Source organism: Psittacula echo (genome assembly GCF_963264785.1).
Source record: "Psittacula echo genome assembly, chromosome: 10".
Lineage (NCBI taxonomy): Eukaryota > Metazoa > Chordata > Aves > Psittaciformes > Psittacidae > Psittacula > Psittacula echo.
In genome coordinates this window covers 14,542,047-14,559,197 of record NC_137741.1, presented here as the reverse complement: position 1 = coordinate 14,559,197, position 17,151 = coordinate 14,542,047, and the positions used below count along the sequence as shown (strand labels likewise).

At 43.1% G+C, this 17,151-nt stretch overlaps 1 protein-coding gene across 3 annotated transcripts in view; it reads left to right on the top strand.

Moving 5' to 3' along the window:
• Positions 1-17,151, top strand: part of ABHD2 (abhydrolase domain containing 2, acylglycerol lipase) — a 38,704-nt gene that overhangs the window by 16,148 nt on the left and 5,405 nt on the right. For all 3 annotated transcript variants that reach the window (XM_080626812.1, XM_080626811.1, XM_080626813.1), the window contains exons 4-10: positions 4,161-4,336; positions 5,853-6,020; positions 8,782-8,965; positions 12,378-12,470; positions 14,146-14,256; positions 15,500-15,569; positions 16,352-16,436. In XM_080626812.1, the coding sequence (XP_080482938.1) occupies positions 4,161-4,336; positions 5,853-6,020; positions 8,782-8,965; positions 12,378-12,470; positions 14,146-14,256; positions 15,500-15,569; positions 16,352-16,436 (887 nt within the window). The remainder of the gene's footprint in view (positions 1-4,160; positions 4,337-5,852; positions 6,021-8,781; positions 8,966-12,377; positions 12,471-14,145; positions 14,257-15,499; positions 15,570-16,351; positions 16,437-17,151) is intronic.

Below are 17,151 nucleotides of genomic sequence, written 5' to 3'. Positions count from 1 at the left end.
CGAGTACGTACTCTTCTGCATACAGATGATTGTTCACAGGAGCATCTCTTTTTGGCTGTTTGCCATGAGGAATGTTGTTTTCACTGGCTCTTGCAATCACCACTGGATAGTTAAGGGTTTTTTCCAGCTGAGTTGAATATGACACTGTCTCTGGAACTGATTTTTACATAATAAGCTTAAATAAAATCTGATCTGTGCTTTTTCAGTGGGTGAAGACTCTTGCACAATTCCTGGCAAGCTTTTTTCCCCTCACTAGTGTGGTGTCATGCACCTTTATGACTGAAGGGTTCTTTCTATGCTCTTCAGTTTTAGTAAAAACAAGCTGAAAGTCTGCATAAACCCTGGATGCAAAGACGCCCTTCAGTCCTGTGCAGTCTTGCACTATTATGTGCAGTACTTGAATAGAAATCATTTACAGTGAGACTTTTAAAAACAGGTTTATCCGTTGCCAAAATGGAGAGTCGACAGAAATAGTCAGATCATATGCCTGATTCTACTAGAGATTATAAGGATGCTTTGCAAAGTCAGATTTGGCTTTCAGCAGAAGACAGTTTTTACTGGAATGCAATAATATAGAGCATTGCTTTGTTACTGACAAGGCTTCACAGGGGTTTCTGGTAGGTAAAGATTGGCAACTTGGTAAATTAAAGTAATATTTTTAATAGCTGTTTGCTTTTGCATCAGTCTGGTAAGAAGCGTTTCAGCTTGTCTTATTTTTTCACTGGTTATGCAAGATCTATACAATCTAGGCAACTTTTCCCCCTCTCTGTTGAAGTCTTGTGTTCAGTTTCCTGGAGGCTGGATGCTTAAGGGCTTTGAGGATATTTATCTCACCACAAGCGTATTGCTTAAAGGTTGATGGGCAGTAGCAGAAGAAAAGATAGGCAAGATAACAAGCTGCTGCTCTCACACTTGCATGTATTTCAAGACTTTAACTGCTTTATATTTAAGGGCAAAATGCAGAAATATACTAAACATGCTTAAGTTTGCCTGAGCGGGAGTAACAAACTGCCTCAGAGCACTGTCCTGTGCACATTATTCATGTTGGAACTTGAACTTTGAATACTTACCTGAAGAGTGTAGTTACATGCAGAATGACTAACACCAGCACATCTTTGCTACAGGCAATGTGATGCTTAACTGACTGGAGTTAACATAAAAACTAAGCTGAGCATTTCACTTGCTTGGTCCATAGGATGCTTGGAAACACTGGCTTGTCCACTCTGAAGGGAGCAAGGTAGTGCATGCACCCTTGTCTATAGGGTTTAAAGCAGTTCTAGCTTGGAGAGAAATGTGGAACCCATAGGTATCATTTGTCCATCATTACGGATGGAGTCACAGGGATTCCTGTTGGTTTTAGTCTTTAATGAAGAACATGCCTGTGAAACTGCATCTGCTGTTTGCTTATGTAAAAGCAGTGTAAAGCTTTGACTTACTGAAGGTCAGGACTTCACATAACTTTCAGTTGGGTTATTTGAAGGCAGACTTGAGGTGTTTTTCCTCAGAGAAGCCAGCTGTGACCCAAGGAGGCAGGAAAGTACTACACTCTTGGTAAGCAAGCAGGCTTGAAAGCCATTTGTCCTCATTTAAACACCGGCAGTAGTGGTAAGGCTTTGAAGACTTCTAATTTCCTCTCTAACAACATCCTGTGGTTTGCGCTGCTGCAGCTGCAGCATCTATTCCACTGAATGATTGCAACCTAGAGCTGGAAACGGAACTGTAAGTAAATATGAAGAAAGGATTGATGCTCGCAGAGATCCTTGATTTCTGTTTCTTCATCAAGGTGGTAGCAGTCATCAGTCACAGCTGCTGTAGCTGGAGAAATTGCTTTCCTGTTATCCTTGTGCAGTAAGACTTTGGGTTTTACCTGGAGCAATCTTTGATTTGAAAAGCACTATATAGAAGCAGAGTCACAAGAACTTTCCAATGTATGTGTTTAATCTAAGATTAGAAACTATGCAACAACATTGACATTTGTGTCTCTTAAGAGCTGCAAATTCTTAGTATAGGTTGTATTTGACAGCTCCCCACAGGCTGCTAACAAAACCCGCTGCAAAGGACTTCCGTGAAGGAGACAAAAAGCCAGTCAAGCACTATCCAGTGTGGGGTATGGCTACTGACCTGAACTGGTTGTGAAGTACATGGCTGGGGTGCAGCTAGCTGCTGCTTCTTGGTTTAGAAGAGAATTGCCTTTTCCATCTGGCAGAATAGTTGCTGTTCAAAACCCTATGCAGTGAGCTGTGACTTGAGCAGAACCATCTGTAGTCCTTGTGCAGCCTTGTTTACACTGACTGCAATCCCAATGGATATATACTTTGAATTGTGAGCGTGTATCCCCTGACTACTTTCTGTCTCTACCAGCAATTCCAGAAGTCCCCATCATTGCTGGGAGGTTCTGCATGTCTGGCATGCTGCATTTCAGTGCATGCCTCCCAGTGATGCTGCACTGATCACCCAGAGATGCTGGGCTGATAGAAGATAGTGCTACTAGCCTCACATAGATTCTTTGGAAAGCTTTATAGTTAAGTGATCAAATCCGGGATGAACTGAGGGCTAATTTACAAGGTTACAAGCATCAGTTGGCAGCTTTTGCAGCCTTTTTTGAAGTGGTATCTGCTTCTGTGGCAATCTATTTTGGGTCTGTTTGGGAAGTACACTTGCAAAAACAGGCTGTACAATGAACTATTGTGTTGCTTGGACTGTAAGAAGCCTCCCTCATAGATGATAGAATAAAACAGGGAGAAAGAGCAGACTGCTCCTCTTGGCTTGCTAAATAAGCCTAGATAGTTCGTATTTCTACAGAAAGGGTTTTTTTGAGGAGTGTGTAGGGGGAACAGGGAGTTGTTGGTATGACACACAAGAGCTGGCATGGGAAGAAGGTCCAGCTCTGTGAGTAGGTAGTGTCAGAGCACAAAGGCAAGGTCTCTGTCACATTCGAGTGGATTACAGGCTTAAGTAGCGCATCTGAGTTCTGAGCTACCTAGTCCCCTGCGAACAGGGAAGAGCACAATCTTTGCTTTGTGTGGTCTCAAGAAGTCAAAGGAAATAATTGCAGGAAGCTGTAAAAAACACAACAGGGAAGAAGTTGCTGATCTCTTGGGATCCAAGGTGGTGTCAGCAGCTCTCAGGTTTCTTCTGGGTACCTGCTCTGTGTAGCAGAGACTGCAGCTCCTTAATTGGAAGCATGTCCCCTGGGACTGCTGTTCTCCTACACGATAAATCATTCATGCTTTCCTGTTCAGAGCTGATGTAACTGTCTTTTTCAAGGCCCTGGCTCAGTCTCTCCTTCACTGAGTGGCTGGGTGACCGGCCTGCCACCCCCAATGGAATGTGTCCTGTTACCACTTACAGCTCAGCTTGTACTAAAAAACCCTGATAACTGAGCCTTTAATGCCTTCAGCTGATATTGGTGTTTACTCCATGTCTTTTTTAAGCCAGGAAAAGAAAGACAATTTGCTTTGTCATCTGGCTTTAATATGCACTTGATAAGCGTAATTGGTAGGCTCACCCCTCTTCTGTTGAAAGGGGTTTATTATGGAGTTTGGCCAATTCTGAGAGCTCCTTTTAAAGCTGGCGCAGCTTTACCTAACTCTGCTTGAGAGGCAAAATCACCCTGTACCATGCTCTTCCTTAACTGAGAAAAGCAGCTCTGTGTGAAATCATCCCAGCCAGCAAGTCTTGGGGCTTTCAGTCTTCTAGCACTTGCTGTGAACCCTGTTGTTTCTGCCACTGGCTTGTACAGTCAAGTGCTTACATGAGTTCATGTGGCTCAACCCAGCAGGCTTCAGTGTTTCAATTAAAACAGATTTACAACGCTTTCCAGGTTCTGGAGGTCGGTGTGGTTGGCTAGCAACGTGCTTTCCCAGTGTCACTGTGGCACAAGGCCTCTGTGTATTTGGTAAGAAGCATTTGTGCGTGTAACACTTCAATATAGAAGAATGTCTCAGGTTTGGCTTCTGTAAGTGCTGAATTGTCAGCTTTGAGAGCATAGCTGTCTCTCCTTGTGGAAAGCTGCGAAGGTCAGTGCTGCCAGTTCAGTCGTAGCAAAAACCATGTCGTATTTGTTGCTATTTTTGGCGATCTGTTATGGGAGTGCTTATCTGTTCTCAAAGGCTCATAAACACGTCAGGAATAAGCCATTAAATTACTGCCTCTTTCAGGTATGTTCCACCCCTGATTTGGGGAAAGAGTGGACACATCCAGACAGCCCTTTACGGAAAAATGGGAAGAGTGAGATCACCGCATCCGTACGGACTTCGCAAGTACCTCACGATGCCAGATGGAGCAACAGCCACCTTTGATCTCTTTGAGCCGCAATCTGAGCACTGCATTGGAGGTCAGTTGAACAGCTGCTGGCTGCATCTAGCTGCTGACCTTGATCCTGTGCTCTGGGGGATGGATGAGGTTACTGCTACTTGATGTATCAGAAAGGATAGATGTTACAGCTGGTGGTGGAAGGGGAGCTGCTAAGCAATACTAACCCATGTGTGGAGGGTATGACGCCATCTTTCTGTATACCTGTAGTCAGACATCAGGAGAGACCCTACTAGACTAATTATTTGTGGCAAGGGATGGGGAGTTAAGGAACAGAAGTGTTCTTTAACCTGTGCCTTGAGTGAGAGGCTGGCAAAGAGAATCTGGTGGTAAGCCTTGACTGGAGTGCCCTTTGCCAGTTAAGGCTGTGGGATCATAGAACAGAGGCTAGCTGTGTAATGCCCTTCAAGTAACTAGACTTCTATTTCCCCCCTTAGAAATAGAGTCTTGATAGTCTTTACTAACAGTATGTGCTTGAAGTTCTGCATGAAAACAAACTCCATGTGCAAAGGGTATGATGGAGTCCAGACATGAAGAGAGCTCCATGAAAAAGTATAAAATCTTGGGAATTCCTTACAACACTACATATTTATATTCAGAGTGAATGTCAGCTTTAAACTCACTGTTACTGCTAGTAACAGCAGTACTTAAAACTGAGTTACTGTGGCTTGACTTCAGAAATACAATTTACTGCTGCAGTAGCTGATGTCATGACTCCCATTTGGCCTTCAGAAAAAGCGGAGTTCTTAACTGTCAGTATGGAGATCCTCATGGTATAATGCTGCACTAGAACAGACTTTACCACTGAACAGAATCTGAGCAGTGCTTTCTTAATGAGGCAAAAATTCAGTGGCTAGAGCTGCTCATGTTGGAGCTTTTCACAAGTCTGAGAGCTAATCTGAAGTACATACTTTAATCTTGAATGTAATTTATCATGCTTACTTGAATTACAAGAAGTACTTTCTTAGTTGATGAAATGATATCTTGTTAAACTAGTGAACAGTGTCAGCACATCAAATACAATTACATTAGCCACAAAGAAGATGATGGCTCATGTCAGCCAATCAGAATGTCTGTGCTTAGCAAAGCTTCACTTTGAAGATTGTTACACTCAATTCTGGAAGAGAAATGAGGGAAAAATAGCATAGCCATCCTACTTGGTGCATGAATGAGCAGTGGGCTCCAGAGCTTCCACTCACTTAGTCATTGCAGGCTGTCACAAGGCAGAACATGTGTAATGTCAAAAACATCATTCAAAGGGAAGAATTTGCTCTTAGTTTCTAGGCAGTGTCTGTAGAACTGTTCAGGCAGCTTTCCCTGGGGTTACAGGACTGTTCATCTACTGCAACATGAATTACTTGCTCACATCTGTAGCACTAGAGCTGCTCATCTCCTGTCCCATAATGGGTTTTTGGCAGGCTAGTAGGGTTTTTAGCTTGCTTCTGGTAGGTGGTTTCCCATGGATCTCAGTTGGAACCCTTCTGACTCTCAATTTGCATGAAATGACATTTACTTAACTTCCCTCTTTCTGTGCACAGAGGACGTCACGATGGTGATCTGCCCTGGGATTGCTAACCACAGTGAAAAGCAGTACATTCGCACTTTTGTTGACTATGCCCAAAAGAATGGGTACAGATGTGCTGTCCTGAATCACTTGGGAGCCCTACCAAACATTGAGCTCACTTCTCCACGGATGTTCACATATGGTAGGTACTTCATGGCACCTGGGGACTTATTTCCAAACTTGCAGAATTTTTAGGGCTTCATCCTTCAGCATAACACAACTGCTGTATCTGAGTGAGGATAATTTTGTATTGTTTCTTAGGAACTAAGCTGAACTTACACATGAGGAAGATACTGGGATTCACTTTTCCTTGTCTCTTCTCCTAGCTCTTACATGGGTATCCTAATCAAGGAGGCAGGTTTTTGGAAAGAAAACTCTTTTTTTTTGGGAAAACCCATACTCTTGTGGCTAAGAGCATGCTCCAGTGATTTTAGAGGTGCCAAAACGTCAGCTTAGTGGAATGTGGAACAAAACTGGCTCTGAAAAATAAACACTGCTTCTGAGGCTTTAAAATGTAATATGAGAGGATTTTGTACCAGCCTATCCAGAAAGTACATTTCTGTCCTAAGAGGGACACATGAGGATTGGTGCCTGGATGTCACACAGATGCCAAGGAACAGCAACAGTTCCACAGTGTAACAGTAGAGCTACAAAAGTTAGTGCTTAACTGCCATGATTTTGGGATTTCATCTTAAGTATAAGGAAATCTTAACCTGGAAATTAAAAGGAACTGTGTTAAGGGTGACTCCAGCTATTCTTAACTGCCTTGCTAGTGAGTAACATGATCTTTGTAGAATGTGGTCTTCTTGCCTGCCACCCAATCTGCTTGTTCCTGCGCTTTCTTGAGCCCTCATGTCCTGCAAACATCTTTATGGACATTATGTCAGGAATCAGTTGTGGGTTTAGCACATTGGTGTTGGGTTTCTTGTTCTTTAAAGATGACTAACTCACTGCTAAGAGTTTGGATTAGCAGTTTGAATGTTTATCTTGCACAGTTGAACTGCCAAAATAGCAATATAGTGCTTTGAGATTCTGAGTCTGGCAGGCAAATGGTCTCTAATGCTTTGTTGATTGTTTTATAGTCATTAAATCTGCTTGGTAGAAAAGACTTGAGGAATACCAAGTACCTCAACTTGTGTTGAGTCTCTAGGCTGTTAATAGCTTTAAGCCTACCATGTCCTGGGAACTAAGCTTGGCCTCCTTGAAGCATTTGCTTTTTTGATCAAAGTTGACAGCTTTCTTCCATGGACCTTTGCTTTAGACCATAGGGAGTTACTCTGTAGTGCATCTCTTGAGACATACCTTTCTGAGTCTTTTATAGCCTCAGAAAAGGAAAGGAATGCCTAGCACTTCCTTTGAGTAAGACAGTAAATCACTTGGCAGAGTTGCTTGTTAAGTGGAGTGCCAGTAAGACCATGAGCAGCCTTTCCTCTGCCTCCAACCCAAATATCCCAGTGTCTTTCCAGCTTTTGCTGGATTCCTGATGTATTTGTTGAGGAGCAAGTAACCTGAACGTGGAATTTGCTGAATCCTCCGGCCTTGACATCAAGCTTGACCTGGTGCTATTCTGAAATATTTATCAGTTGCCCTCAAATCATGAAGGTCAAACACCGAAGTATTTTGACTTCTGCTTCTTCCAGAGAAAACTAAAGCAATGCAGCATTTGTGATCTTGATGGAAATTGCTCATCAGGAATGTTGACAAGGAAGTGCCTAAGCCCTGCTGAAACACTCAGCCAGAAGCTGTTTCACTGAAGTAAACACAAACCCTGGTGCTCAGTTTAGAGCTAGCTAAAACCTTAGTCTGATGGCTAGTAAGGATGCTACAGTTAGGGTGGGGGCACAGTGGAGCAGTGTTAGGTTGGCACATGGTAGAATCCCAGCTCCTGGGATTTATCTCCCTGGACAAGTTCTACAGGATAAAGCTGAGTTCCTGACTCTAGACAGAAATAAACAGCCATTGCTCATGTGGTGCCTCGTGTGTGGTTTTCAGTCTTAAACCCAGTGGGAAGCTTAACAGTGCATAAATGGTTGAAAGCACTGTCCTGATGCCATCCGTTTTGCAGCTCCATTTCTTCATGTCTCCTTTTCCCAAACTACAACGCAGAAGAAACAGCTGTAGGTGGTGGTGGTGCATGTGTGCAAGTTCTCATGCCTTTCAAACCATCTGAGGTCCCCAGTGCTGCCAGAAACTGGACCCCTCTTTGCCTGCAGCCTGTGGGATGCAAGTGGGTGTCAGCTAAGAGCAGAACAGGCCTGTATAGAAGCGCTTACCTCTTTCGAAGAGGGGATACCTCTGTCTTCTAGAAAGCATCAGTATCTTTACTTCCTCAGTGGTTAGAAAGGGCTAGCTGCCTCTGCTTGAACCCTTCTCTCTGATTCCAGAGAGCACCTGCTTAGTCAGGCTCTGCATCAGTCCCCTGAGCTTTGTCCTGACAAACCAACTCTGCATTTCCATCCCCTCCCTGCATGAGCATGGATTTAAGGATCCATGGCAGTCTTATTAAAAGCAAAGGAGCAAGCTGCTTTTCAGACACCTCACTTAAGTTCAGAAGTGGCAAACTGGCTCAGGAAGGTAACAATGTGTGCTGTTCTTGGATAGTAATGTCAAGGCCAGAGTTACTTGACTCTGCTTTAGAAAGGAGGAGTTGAGATTGTCGCATTAGCTATTGCCATAAATTTTAAGCAAGTTAATTTCATCTTACTTTGGCAGTCTGTCAGAACTAAGCATGAGCTAAGGTCTCATAAAACAGATACATGAACACATGTGTGAATCAGAGCTCTTAAAACCTTAAGGTTAGTGAAAAGTCAGGGTAATAAGCTGAACTTAAAGCACACAACTGAAACTCAAAGTGGGATTATAGGTTTTCAGAAGATGATTCTTGACTTTACCTTTATTTTCAGGTTGCACCTGGGAATTTAGTGCCATGGTTAATTACATCAAGAAGACCTACCCTCAGACTCAGCTGGTTGTTGTGGGCTTCAGCCTGGGTGGAAACATAGTGTGCAAGTACCTGGGAGAGAGCCAGGCCAACCAGGAGCGAGTCCTGTGCTGTGTCAGTGTGTGCCAGGGCTACAGTGCACTGAGGTAGGTCTAGAGGATTCTCCATGCTTTCTGTTAACAGTAAAAGTAAGTTTCCTGTAGCTGGCCGGGAGTATGCTGGTAGCTCCTGGTCTGTGTGAGCTGGCCTAACTCTGTCTCATTACTATAGCATCCGAAGAGGAGACATTCCCGGTTTAGTGTCCTGGTGTAACTAACCTGGCAGGCTGGGCAGCATGACAAACTGCTGAGATGATGCCAGGCTCGCAAGCCACAGTTTACACACGCTCATCGCTCTGAGGAGTATCCCTTGGTTCATAATGGCTTGTTTGGCTTCAGTGTCACAGTTTCATTTGGCAGCTCTTAGCTGAGGAGACTGAAAATAGACACAGCACAGAGGCTGTCAGTCCGTGCTCCCTTCTGAGTGTGTGTCATTGAAACAGTGCTGTGGGCTGCTGAGGAGATGGAGAGGCACTTTGCAATTATGTTGTACAACTTGGGAAGGTGGGGAGGAAAAGGATTACAGCCCCTAAAGTCCGCCTAAAACGTTAACCTGTGGTTCCCTGCCTGGAAGCCCAGGCTGTAACATCTCAGGAGCTGTAACGGCTCCACCTAGTGCTAACACTGATGGAGCATCTGGGTACAGCGATGCTGCTTGAAAACTGGTGGCTTAACTAATGTGCAGTAACTTTCCGTGTACGTAGTTAATGAAGGTTAAAACAGTTGTAACTGGCTAAGCTGCTGCTTTCAGTCTTTACTTTTTGTACATGCAAATAACTACTGAGGTGTAGCTGACTTTAATTAAACTGCACTTTTGAGCCCTGAAACTATTTACAAGATAAAAGGGGCTGTTGAGGCTCTAGGGTATTTGGGTCAAGATCTTTTGGGCAGATAATGGTGAAACTTGCTATGGAATTTGGCCTCCTAGCCTGGTCAAGATAGCTGGAACTTTCTTGATGCTGTGATGCTTTGCCTGTATGGAGACCAGATACGCAGCAGTCTGAAGAAGACACCTTTTATAAGCTAAGCTCTTATAGGTGAAATGGAAGCTTTTATGGAAGCATTAAGATGTGACTAAAAGCTTGATGTGCATATCAGTAATATTCCAGTATATCGAATTCTGTGTGAGAGCAGATGTGACTACAGCTAAAAATGCATAATTTACTGCTAGGTCCACATGAGTTCAGAGCCTTAAAATCTGGATAGATGCTTTCAGGCACAGCATTTCTGTTTTGTTTCAACTGAAATGCTCTTGGATGTCTTGGGGTTCTGGCATGGAGCACAGAGCATACTTTTGAAGCCAGCTCCTCAATTGCAGCCCTCAGCCAGGGTTTGCAGGGTTCACATCTGGCTGCAGTCTACTTGGTTCATCTTCTGCAATTACACACTTGTATTTCTGGTGTCCAAAATGATGTTGCAAGTAATGCTGTTCCCTAGGCCGATTTCTGTAGCAGTGTGTCATGGTGTGCTGGTAGAACAGCAGGACAAGGGCAACCTGTTTAACAATACTCGGATGTTCCTGTGGAAGAGTTCCAGCTGCTTGTCTGAACTTAATGCAAGTCATCAGTGGGTTGTGTGGATTACTGAGCTCTGAACTCCACCTGCTGGGTAAACATCTACTAGCAGATCTCCAGTCTCAAAGCATCTGCTATGTGTTACTGGGCAGTCAGCAGGAAGGCTTTTCAGATCTGCTGTCTCCCTACCTCATGTCTACTTCTGCTTTAATTGCTGATTATCTGGAAAGCTGTGGGAAAGCAACATCAGTAAATAACTACTAAGCAAAACACAGGAGAGGGAGGGCCTTGTGCACTGGTTGTAGAAGTGGGAGGGAGGAGGTACAAAGCACCTCAAGGTGGAATGTTAAGCCTTAGCCTTCCTGGGCTTGATGTGGTAGGGTAAAATAACTGGCCTCATCCCTCTAGGCTACATGAATGTGGATAATCCTGTTATGCATGACCAGTTAGTTTACAATTCCATTTTCTTTTTATATTAGCTTGTACAGCCTTTATTCCTCAGATAACTTTAGGAAGTGAAGGAAAATCTGGTGGTGAGCAAGGTGAGCCAGGGATCTGAAATATGAAAGCCTTTCCGGAGCATTAAGCATGAGTCCCATAGCTGGGCATAATAAAATAGCAGGAATAGTAGGATCTGCCAGAAGAATGAAAGACTCTTAGTTTAATGAATTAACAGAATCTGGGGAATGTGTTCCTTGAGGCTAAATGGGGACACATCTCCTTATTCCTTAATCCCTGCCTGCACAGGCTTGATTCTGCTTCTTGATCTTGTGGAATGCATCTTCACCATAGCTACGACTGTGGGGAGAGACCTCAGCTTTTGAAACCTGTGCAGTCCTCAACATACTGGGAGTTGCTTTTTCTTCCAGTACTTGCAGCTCTCCGTATTAGGAATGCCACTGTACACCACAGGAACTCCAGGGGAATTCTAGTAGTTTTAACTTCAAAAGTCTTGTAATAACTTAATGATTTGCTTGGAAAATCTTTTGTAAAGAAAGAAATGTGCATCTTCCTGTCTGGCTTCATTCCCCTGCCCTGGTATAAACATGATAGGAAAAGTCTGGCTAGACAAATAAAGATATGGAATATGTATACGGATATAGCTTGCTTTTGTCCTTGTAGGGAGCTTGCAGGTTGTGGCTTGGGAGGTCCTGCTAAATCTGCTGTAGCTCTCATGGTACGTTAATGTTTAAATGGTAGGAGTACTTGAATAGGTGAAACTGCTCTCAGCATTCTTAAGTTGCTCAGTAAATGATAGTGTGTTTCCTCAGTAACAGCAAACCCTGCTAAGTGTAAAGCTATAACCTGCCTGTGACCCTGCATAGCAAAGGAGTGGTGGTATCTGGCAGAGCTCACGTGTCTGGATCACTTTAATTCTGTTCTAACAACAGATAAGCTGTGAAGTGCTATTCTGCTTTGAGAGTAGGTAAAGACTTCAACTCAGATGCCACTTGCAGCTGCAACACATATTTATTCCTACAGCTCCTGCCAACGAAGCTAGAACAATAAGTGTTTGCACATATTGGAAACATCTGCACAAATTGTTTCCTCTGCAGAGCTATCTACACAACAGACAACACTTTGTTCAGCAACAGGTTTTAGTCCTTTCCTTGGTAGTACCATTAAATAAATTACATTCAGCTTGTGCAAAGGGATACCAAAATCCTGTTGTCAGTGCTGCAGATCTTGACTGATGCCTCTTAAATGCTCTGATGCAGACTGCTAATTGCATTGTGCAAAATGAGACCGTGGATCTGTTTTCTGATGCTAACAAACTTCTTCAAAGCAGGAGTCATTTCCTGGCAAAGGTTAAGCTGTGGCAGGGAAGGCCTGGAGGTTTGTTTACACACCCTCTAGGCTGCCGTAAGATGCTACACTGGATTAATCTGATCTTTCAAGATCTCCATTAACAGCTTTGATTGTTCTGCAATGTGTATTTTTTGTAGGGCACAGGAAACCTTCATGCAGTGGGATCAGTGCAGAAGATTTTATAACTTCCTCATGGCAGACAACATGAAGAAGATCATCCTTTCTCACAGGTACTGCAGTACATCACTTAGGGTCAGTTGCTATATTACATATATCATCTTACTCCTTTAAAAATAGAGCTTCTGAAAGTTTATGCACCAGTTCCTTGTTTGGTAGTCTTTAGATCAATCAGCAGAGAAGGGGAACCCATATCAATCTCATTCCTATACTGTAAAATGTACAAATAAGCTTTGATGATCTTGTTAGAAGAAAGCAGGCTTTGTCTTTTTGCCTTCTGAGGAAACTTGCTTAATGAATCAACAAGATATGCACTGGAAAACTTTGCAATTAAACTTCAAAGAGGAGCGTTCTGCATCTGTTTCACTTCTAGCCAAAGAATTCCCTATTCAAGGAGCTTCTTTTTCTGCCACCTACTTGAGGTAGGACTAACCTTCAAGATCTGCTGTTTATCAAATAAGCAAATAGACAAATTGTAGCTCTAGCTTCTAGCTGTTCCTCTAGAAAGAGCATGTAGCCAGCAAAGTACTTGGTGTTGCTGTTCCTGGAGTGCAAGTGCTCTTGTAGGATCCCTGTGCTGCTGTTGCGGTCTGTGGCTCTCAACATAAAGGAATGTGTGTGTTAAATAGGTGATATGCTCAATGTTGTTGTCTCCTCCGTCAAAAGTTGTTCTTTCAGAAGAACTTTCATCAGAAGGTACTTCTTTCTAGGGCCATAAATGTGTAAGTATTTCATCTGTGTATATTTGAAGTTGCCTAACTCGAGGGGAATAGCAAAGACCCATTCCAATTAAGAGCATGTGTCACTTGCAAACTTTTGTTTCACTATTTACACTCCTGTGCAGTATAAAACACTTGTAGAAGGACTTAGGGCAGCTGACAAGTAGGATGAGCCACATAATTCCTTCCAGATTGACAAATATTTAGACAACTTGATCAAGTTTAACATTTGAAGTTAGGTAAGCCCCCATTAAAAGTACTTAAATTCATAACCCAGAAAAAGCTAGTGCTGGCTTGGAGGCAAGTCTGTTAAGTAAGCTTTTTTTCCACAATCTCTTCTGCTGTAAGGCAACTCCCCCAAATCAAACCTAGCCTCCGTCCTGCTCTGCCCTGCAGCTGCCTCTGAAAGGGAATAAAACCTCTTTCCAACTTGTGGCTTTTGTTCTATGTTAGGGGAGCAGTTTGTTCTGGTAAAGAAACACATCCTCTCCTGAGAGCAATAACTAATTATGACAAGTGCCCATAGTAAATAGCTTTCTACTAAGGTAATGCCCCAAGTAGTTTCTGTTGTGTGAGCTAACCTAATATCTGTGCTTGGGAGACTTCAAGGCCAGATGGTGAAGGAGGTGCTATGCCCATAACTCCTAGTGACATCCAAGCCACCCACAGGTTTGGTGTGAAGCCAAAGGACCCTCCCTCTAACATGCAGCCTCTGTTTCAAATGCCCCAGTGCTGTCTGTTCTGCGAAGATTCTTTTTAAAGGCCCCTTGTGCAGTTTTTCAGTGTAACAGGAAAACATTTTTCTGTGAAGAGGCTGTTAGGGTGTCTGTTATGCCTTGCTGCAAAGAGAGTAGGACAAATAAGCTGTGCTTGTTCCTAAGAAAGCCTCGTGTATGTAGCCCACTTCTAGTCTTGTCACACTTGGTAAGCTCACTTGTCCTTGAATGGGTCATGGGTTTCCTGCCCTTGTCATGTTATTTAGATGTTTTTCTTGATGTTACTCTTTCAGGCAAGTTCTTTTTGGAGATAATGTGAAGAAGCCACAGAGTCTGTCAGATGCTGATCTGAGCAAAATCTATACAGCAACATCCCTTATGCAGATTGATGACAATGTTATGAGGTATGAAGGGTGATTCTCTGATCCTTTGTAGAATTCTGAAAGCACCTTCTCTTTCAAGTGTTGCTCTTGCGTGCCCCTTGCTGTGCCTGTAGGAATCTGCTGAAACACAATGCTGACAACCTCAATTCTTCCTTGCCTTCACACTGAATAAAACTTGCCACAAAAAAGCTTGCTATTGACAGTCACAGCTTCTGAAAAATCCTCCAGGAGGCATTTAGTTATCAGCAACATCTGAACCTGCAGCCTTCAGTAATGTAGGAAGAGGCCAGCTCTGCCTGCAAGCCCTAGCAAAAACCAGTGCAGAATATGGAAAGCAGCTCGGAACTGTTCATTAATGCCCTTAGCCCTGCTTCAACCTTAAAAACAAACCCTTCTCCCCAAAAACCAGCACTGCCTTCTCAGTAAGTATTAGGGTTAGCTGAGATAATGCAGCTTTTTCTACTTGTCATTCTAACACCTTGCTTTATAAAGCAGTAGCTTGTTACTGCCTGTGTCCTTGAAAATAACATAGCACTTCAGTGGCAGTGTTCATACCATGGCATGTTCTGTATCAGGCATTTGACACCTTTCCAGGATGAAGCTGTAAACTGTCAGCTATATGGCTATAACACTTTTGGCAGACTGGGAGCGTTGCTGGCTGCTTTGTAAAAGCTATTCCTAGGAAAGCCTCCTCTCTTATTCCCTCATCCCTGAGGCCTTTTTAGTTAGGAGACAACACAGCTGTTAGCCCAATGTCAACAAAAAGCCCCCAAAAGCACAAAACTAAAAGCACCACCACAAAAATTTGAATATAGGTTTACTGAATTTTTGTGTTGGGATGGAGTGCAAAGGATTTGGCGAAGGACTGGAACTACATTGAATGCTGGGTGGCTTATAGGCAGGCCTTTTTGTCTGGTATGTTTAAGGTTCATAAACTGGTGGGTTTGTATTTGAACAGGCTTTTGGGTAAAGATGTAACTCTTGCTTCCATATGTACAAATAAGCTTGATACTTTAAAAGAAATGCCCTGAAGACTGCTAGGTTTCAACCTGCATCTTTAACTTGCTCATGCTAACAGAATGTCTGAATAAGCACAGAAAGTATAAAGGCATGTGCTGCCAAAGGAGCAGAGACACTGGGTGGTAAAAAAACATTGTCTGTGAAATTGAGGCATCATTCATATCTCTGCATGTATGTCCTCACTTGGAAGTGTCAGATGGGTACCAGAAGCAAGTGTTTGCAATGACAGTCTTCTCTATTTCAGGAAGTTCCATGGCTACAGTTCCCTGAAGGAATACTATGAAGAAGAAAGCTGCCAGCATTATTTGCACAGGGTAAGCTCTTGCAGTAGAGACTGCTCTTGTGCCTTCATTTTCCTATTGGAAAGAAAGTGCTCCATGATTTCTGTTGTTGATACCTACACCCAGCTGTCTAAGCTGGGATTTTCAGAAATAAACAGGTACAGTATATTGAATTATAGAATAGAATCATAGAAGTGGGATTTCAGTTCTTGCTACCTTTAATACTGGGGCTAAATGCTCTGGGCTCATTCAGCTGAACTGCTCTGAGTGTATGAGGATAAGGTGGGAAATAGGTGGTGGCATGGAGACTGTGGCTTCAAGGAAGAAAGGCTTGTACTCTGGATACTGTGGAGGAGGCTCAGGATGCTGTCTGGCAGATGCTTAGCAGACCAAAGTTTTGCAGAAGTGGAACTGGAAGATTATGGAGACGCTCCAAGGGAGTTTCCTGGACTTTAACCAAGGTGTCCATAACAGAGCTGGCGCTAGCTGCCTGATACTCAAAGCAGTGCAGAATGGAAAAGGGTGTAGCTATTTGAATTCTGAGAGTAGAGAAGATCTGTGAGTCAATCTGTACTTGTCCTGATGCACCCCTGCTCCTTTCTTACAATTGAGTTTAAAAAGTGCTGCATTGGTGAAAAGCCACCAGTCTTAATTTCTGACTCTTTCTGCTTTTCTGATGCTTCTCCAAGGACAGAACATCTCTGAAATAAGATGTCTTAATTGAGTTAAGCTAAGGTGCTTTTATAGTAGGTAGATTGAAATTCAAATACCAATCTCTTAATGCTTTTCTTTCTCTGCTGTGTTTCTTGATGCAGATCTATGTTCCTCTTCTGTTGGTTAATGCTGCTGATGACCCTCTTGTGCATGAGAGTCTTCTGTCAATTCCAAGAGCTCTTTCAGGTATGTTGAAGCAGCCTCCTCCAGCTATGCATATGTGTGTACCTGCAGCTTCCTTATCACATCATGATCCATGATTTCAAAGCAGCTTAATGTGCCTCCTTACACCTGTAATTCTGTGAGGTGTACTAAGCCACCTTAAATTACCAGTTGTAGAACTAACAAGGCTAACCTTGATCAGGAGGAACTTGAATCCTTTCAGCTGCCTTCTGCTGGTTTGGCTGTTGTTGATAGCCAGCAGGTTATCTTCAGGTTACATTCTTGAATGGAAAAATGCTTCCTCATGTCTTTATTCCTCACTGGGATTTAGTAGAAAGGTAGGTAATTATAGTGTTATTCTTGATCAGGTATGGATGGACAGCCCCCTTTGCTGATAAATGCCGATAAATAACACATGCATGACTTATTCAGTACTGAACTTGAAAAGACTTCTGTGAGCTATTTTCAGCCAAGGAAAAAAGGGCAAATTATCTCTAGAAGCTCAGAAGAGGGAGCTGGCTGCTGCTTCATCACACAAGTAGTGCACAGGAAAGGAAGCAGGGTTCATTCTTTTCCTGGTTGAAAGCTGTGAACATAGAATTTATCCACAGCTGCTTCCAGACAGAAGCAAGCACAGGGATTTTCTCACTATACGTGGAACAAGGTGGCTGATGTACTGTCAGTGCTTAGTGCAGCTTGACATGATGTTAACAGTTCTAGTTCCACAGTACATGAGTTA